Source organism: Apium graveolens, chromosome 5 (assembly GCF_009905375.1).
Source record: "Apium graveolens cultivar Ventura chromosome 5, ASM990537v1, whole genome shotgun sequence".
NCBI classification, from domain to species: domain Eukaryota; kingdom Viridiplantae; phylum Streptophyta; class Magnoliopsida; order Apiales; family Apiaceae; genus Apium; species Apium graveolens.
The window spans coordinates 87,902,934-87,909,417 of NC_133651.1; the positions used below are offsets into that span (position 1 = coordinate 87,902,934).

Sequence of the window (6,484 nt, forward strand, 5' to 3'; positions counted from 1 at the left end):
TGTAGGCATGGTTAGTAGATATCAGTCGAACCCAGGTCAGGAACATTGAAGTGCAGTAAAAAGTATACTCAAGTACCTGAGAAGGACTAAGGAGTATATGTTAATTTACAAGGCCTCAGATCTATTTCCTTTGGGATATACTGATTCAGATTTCCAATCAGATAAGGATAAGAGGAAATCAACCTCGGGATATGTTTTTACTTTGGGAGGTGGAGCCGTTATATGGAGGAGTGTAAAGCAGAAATGCATTGCAGACTCCACCATGGAGGCCGAGTACGTGGCGGCCTCTGAGGCTGCCAAGGAGGCTGTATGGTTCAGGAACTTCCTTTTGGACTTAGATGTGGTACCTAATTTGCCTAGGAGCTTGACGGTGTATTATGATAACACTGGTGCTGTGGCAAATTCAAAGGAACCGCGAGACCACAAAGCAGCTAAACATATTGAACGTAAGTATCATCTCATACGAGGAATCATAAAGCGAGGGGATATAGTTGTAGCTCACATATCATCAGAAGACAACCGAGTAGATCCTTTCACAAAGAGCTTGCCAACCAAGGTTTTTGACAAGCATGTGGAAGCGATAGGAGTCAGATGGATGGACACATAGATTTTTATGTAATAGTGGATTAAATAAACACTGATGTACACATAGAATATTTTGAGTATAAGTGGGAGATTGTTAGTGTATACTGAAAATATTTATTTGAAGTATGTACATTTATTTCTGGCCAGTTTATATGAGAATCATTTGAATGTTTACATGTTGTCTAATATTATATATTGTGAACAATCTAGTATCAAATGGGATACAGAATATTAAATTGTTAAATACGTTTATATAATATAATAAGGTTCACAGCACAGGTGGTATTGGACAATCCACTGGTATGGCTGTAGTATTATTTAGATTAGTTTATATTGACTAATAAATAATACTAGTATACTTTATGTATATTGAACAGGATCAAATTTAGAATTGTTCCCTTAATACTGATTAAGAAGGAGAACTAAGATTCTATGTTATTATTAATGCTTAGGTTCTTAATCCGGAAATAGTAATTGACACGTGTATATTATTTACATGCTTTGATTTATATATGAAATAATTCTTTTGAATTATATCATTATATTTTGGGTGATGGAATTATATACATGGTGGATATTATTTATTGAAGGAATCCATGTCCTGATAATATTCGGGTTAATGATGTCCCCTTGAAAGCTCAAAAAGATTTAATTATGTGAAACCCTGCAGGTGGAATTTATTCTGGCATAATTAAATAAAGGTTGAGTGGATGATCAAGGATAAAAGATATTAATTAAATAAATTATCAGTAATTTATTTAATTAATGGACATATGATATTTTAAACATGGGGAATTTAATAAGCAAATAATATTGGAACCGAATTAATTAAATTACGGTATTAGGAAAGGTAGTGCAAATATTAATTCTTTAGTGGATTGAATTAATATTTAATTACATTGGGCTAGACTCAAGATGTAATTAGAAGGCCCAACCTAATTATCCATGGTCCCTATTGTAGCCTATATATATTCTTATTCTCTTCTTGCTTGGAATTGTGTGAAAACATATCGTAGCCACCAAGGAGCAAGAACAGAGGATAACTTGAGAAGACGGAGGCCACACTTCGCTCAAGGGAATTTGAGAATACAATAGAAGAGCGTGGAATCAACCATTAACAAGGTAATCCTCTTTTCGTAATCTTTATCGTAAAACATAGTAACACCCTAAGTCCGTGGTTCCCAACAGTTCTAAGGTAAGTAGTTATATGCACTACCCCCTAGTCTAGGAGAAAATTATTTACTTCTAGTCTACTGCCTTACTAAATCTACTATGACTTAATATAGAGCAAGTGGCCTAAGCCGCACCTTACTAATAATATTCCTCAAATGGTCTGCATTCCAAGCTCGTGGGATGAGCTTCCCACTCAAGTCTTCTAGGTGATAAGTTCTTTTTCGAAGTATACCCTTAATTTTTAAGGGCCTTCTCAGTTAGCTCCAAGCACCCCATGACGAACTATCTTTATATTTGGCATTACCTTTCTTAAAATAAAATCACTAACTCTGTATGGTATAGATTTTACTTTTTTGTTGAAATATCTGGCAATCCTTTGCCGATAAGCTGCAAGCTTTAGTTGGGAGTTAGTCTTGGTTTCTTCTAGCAAGTCTAAGTGAAGTCTCTAGTTTACTTCAACATCTTTCTCATCAAAGAAATCCCTCTGAAAGGATCCGACCCCTATTTCTACAGGGACCATGGATTCGTATCCATAAGTCAGCATAAAGGGTGATTCACCTGTAGTTGACATGGGTGTTGTATTGTAGGACCAAAGAACCATAAAGAGTTGTTCTGGCCAGACACCTTTCTTTTCTTCCAACTTTGTTTTTAGAGTATGCTTAATAATTTTTTTTATTGCTTCAGTTTGACCATTGCTCTGTGGATGATAAACTGTAACAAAGTCTTTCTTGATATACAAATCCTTACAAAGCTTTTTTAACTCCTTGCTATCAAACTGTTTCCCATTGTCCGATATGAGCTTATACGGAATCCCAAATCTGCAAATAATCGAATTGAAGATGAAATTCTTGATTTTCCTTATTGTAATTTTCGCCAAGGGCATAGCCTTTACCCATTTGGTAAATTAATCAACAGCTACAATAACATACTTAACACCCCATTACTTTTGGGAATTCTCTAATGAGATCGATTCCTCACATAGCAAAGGGCCAAAGACTCATCATTGATGTCAAAGAAGTGGCCGGGGAATTAGAATAGTTGGCAAAGTGTTGACAATGATTGCATGCCCGAACAAACTTGAAAGCATCTTCTTTCATAGATGGCCAACAATATCCTTGTCGGAGAACCTTCATAGACAGCGAACCACCCCCGAGTGGTTGCTGCAGATTCCCTTATGCACTTCCCTGAGGATATAATTACCTTCTTTGTTATCAATGCATTTTAGTAGGGGTGATTAAAACCTCTTCGGTATAAGACACCATCATAGTGCACATACTTTGCTGCTTGGTAATAAAGGTGTCGGGCTCAGCCTTTATCTTTGGTTAAATCCCCAAGCTAATATAATTTCTTATCGGAGCCATCCAAGTTTCTTCTTGAATTTCTTCAATCTGTAATACCTCTACTTCAGGAATACTTGGAACTTCTTGAATTCCCAAGAGAATTTGCCCAAGAAATACATTCTCCATCTGCGAACCTATTTTTGCTAATGCATCCTCATTGCTATTCTGTTCTCTTGGCACACTTTCCAGCCTAACATTACCAAATCTTCTAAGTAATCGTTGCACACATCTCATGTATAGATCGGTTCGAGGCCCTTCAGCTTGGAATCCTCCATTAACCCGATTAACAACCAATTTCTAATTATTTCGAGCTATCAAATTTACAACTCCCACTTACAATGCCATTTTCAGTCAATTGATCAGAGCTTCATATTCGGCGTTGTTATTCATGGCGCGAAACAAGAAATGGATGGCACTCATCAAATGATGCCCTTCCGAAGCAATTAGAATGATTCCTGCACCAGCTCTATCATTGTTAACTGCTTAATCCACTTGGAGGATCTACCAAGGGTGTGGGAACTCTTCCTTCACAATTCTTGGCATATTCCCGTATAAAGAAGGTTCGGCCAACACTATAACTCTTCCATAATTTCATAATCAAACTCAAGTAAAAAATCAGCCAAGGTTTGGCCTTTGATCGCTTTCTGGGGACAATACTTTAAGTCGAATTACCCCAACTAAATTGCCCATTTTAACATTCTTCCTCGACGATTCCGGCGCATGTAAGATCTGCCTTGGAGGATAGGCAGTGCGAACTTCTATCTTGTGAGATTGAAAGTATGGTCTCAACTTTCGAGCAGCGAGGATGAGAGCATAAACTAACTTTTCCATGCTCGTGTATCGGATCTCAACATCCAACAATCTTTTACTTACATAATACACTGGTGATTTTTGACCTTCCACTTCTCTGATTAAAGTTGCACTAATGAAATATTCTGACACTGCCAAGTATAAAATCAACGTTTCTCCATCCACAGGCTTTGCCAACATAGGAGGACTCACCAAGTGTTCGTTGATCCCCTGAAAAGCCTCTTCACACTCCGCAGTCCAAACAAAGCCTTTTCCCACATCTTTAATGGCTTTGAAAAACTCTTTACACATGTCCGAAGATTTAGAGACACTACAATCCTTCATGTTAGGCTTTTGTTAGGTCCAAATGTACATACAGAGGGGGGTGAATGTATGTTCTTCATTTTCTAAAATTATTGCAGCGGAAAATAAACCTCTAAAAAGAATAAACAAACACTAAAAGATTCACGGAATAATTCTTATTATTAAGAAATTAAAACGTAAAGGTTTGCTTACAACTCCGAATATAAATAATTCGAAGCAACAAATATAGAGAGAACCAAAATAATAGCTATCAATCTAGGGTTCTATCTATCACTCTAAAAATTTAATGTTTCTATCAAAAGATATTAAAACAATTAAGAAAACTTTAAATAATGAGTGTTATAAGTTTGTAAGGCTTTAATTGTTGTGACACAAATTGGGCAGCACTTCTCTCCTCAATTTCAATAAATGAAATCGTTAAATTCTCCGAGAAATATTTCTGCAAAGCTTCGCTGTGTAAAAATGGTGAGAAGTAGTTTTCAATCTGCTGCAAATTTGGTTTTGTAGATGGTAGAATTGTAGGAGAGATAGAGGATAACACGTGGATAATTTTCATCCAAGTGTTTCAATTTATAGCTTGCAGGATTAATTTGTATGGCGACCAAGAGGAGAGTAGCACTTGGAATAATATTCTGTGGCAATCGAAGGAGTCTGTGTTGTGACCAAGGTGTACACTATAAGTACACAATTGCCTTAACAAAAATTTGCATTCCTGTGGCGACTCCAACAATTACTGTCGCCGCCTTTACCTTAGACTTTTCTTTCGATGGCGACCTACTGTTACTACTCTTCTATGGCGATCAGGAAAAAATAGATGTTGATTTGATTCCATGTGCAGCTGCTAGGAGTGAGGTCTTTTTCTTTAATTTCGTACATGCAGTGCAGGTGACTGATTCACGCAGGAGAGAGAACAAGGCACCATGGGTAGTATTGCGCCACACGCGCGGCAAGTAACACAGACAGATGAGTGTGCTTATGCGCTATGCGCGCGTGTTGCACCACAGATTAAACAGAAACACCCCTGCCAATTCCCTGTGTTTCTTATTTGTTCAATTCTAGTAAAGTAACAGAAGGCAGGGTCCCGCGGCAAAGTTTGACATCAACATAAACAAAGAGAGGCTGCCAATTGCATTTGATTTCTTTTGCCTAATGTTTATTAAAAACCAACACACATGCCTGCAAAATTCTGTTAGTTAATAGATAAACATTTTGATATTAAAAATAAGTAAACAAATGAAATAATTAGATTTCATTTATTTATTTAAATTAACAATCAACTGTTAATTTATTTATTTAAAATCAATTGTGATATTAAATTAAATAAATAAAAGAGATAATTTCCATTTATTCATTTAATGAAAAATCAGACAATAATTTAAAATAAATCATGTACATCCTCGAGCTATACTCCTCTGTATCTTCAGGCCTTCTAATCTCCGGGATTTTGTACCTTAAAATGTTTCCAGGCTCCTCGAGTACAAAAACTACTTAATAATGTTTCTAAAAATAATAATCTGTTTCCTTTCACAGATCACTGACGTCTCGTGCACGGGTCTGGTTCACAGACGACTAGTTCTACTCTCAAGCCTTCGTATTATACCCGTATAAACCACTGTTAAGTTTTCTACCAAATATAACCAACTTCACTAGGAATTCTTGAGGTCTTCACACTGATTCAGATAACTGCTTCAAATGACTCTAACTTTATTCCTCCGATGCCTGAACATAGTAATGAACTTCATACGAATCACTGTTGATGTCTTCTTCACTACAGCTAACAAAACCTTTTGTGCATATACCCAATATACAATCTGTACTGATCCTAGTGGAACATAGATTATTTCAAAGTCCTTGTCCTATGTTGAGTTATCCAAACCAGTATTGTTGAGTTATACATGCAGCTTCAATCTTACTCAACAATCTCCCCCTATTTGACTATTACACCTGATGGTCAAATATCAATGGAGAAGCAACAGTTTGGAGGATAACTCAACTAACTTTATCCAAAAATCTTCAATCAGCTTTCAACTTTTAATCCCGGACTTGGAAATAATACTATCTTATATCTACCGCATCTTCTATACACATTCAGCTTCAGCAGAGAACAAATTCTTCTCTCCCTTATGTAAAGTTACAGATAGATACGTCTTCCAAATACCGTTTTCAATAATTTTCAGATCTTCCCATTAAACACATAGATAACATTTTGGAACTTAGAACTGAAGCCCAATAATCTCTCCCCCTAAGATGAAGAATCCCTTCCTTAGTACAAT

The 6,484-nt window shown here is 36.4% G+C and overlaps 1 protein-coding gene across 1 annotated transcript; it reads right to left on the bottom strand.

The window, feature by feature from the left end:
- Positions 1 to 3,713: 3,713 nt before the first annotated feature.
- On the bottom strand, positions 3,714 to 4,232 carry LOC141660244 (uncharacterized). The gene has a single exon (XM_074467211.1). The coding sequence runs from the start codon at positions 4,230 to 4,232 to the stop codon at positions 3,714 to 3,716; it is 519 nt and encodes a 172-aa protein (XP_074323312.1).
- Between the last annotated feature and the right edge of the window lie 2,252 nt (positions 4,233 to 6,484).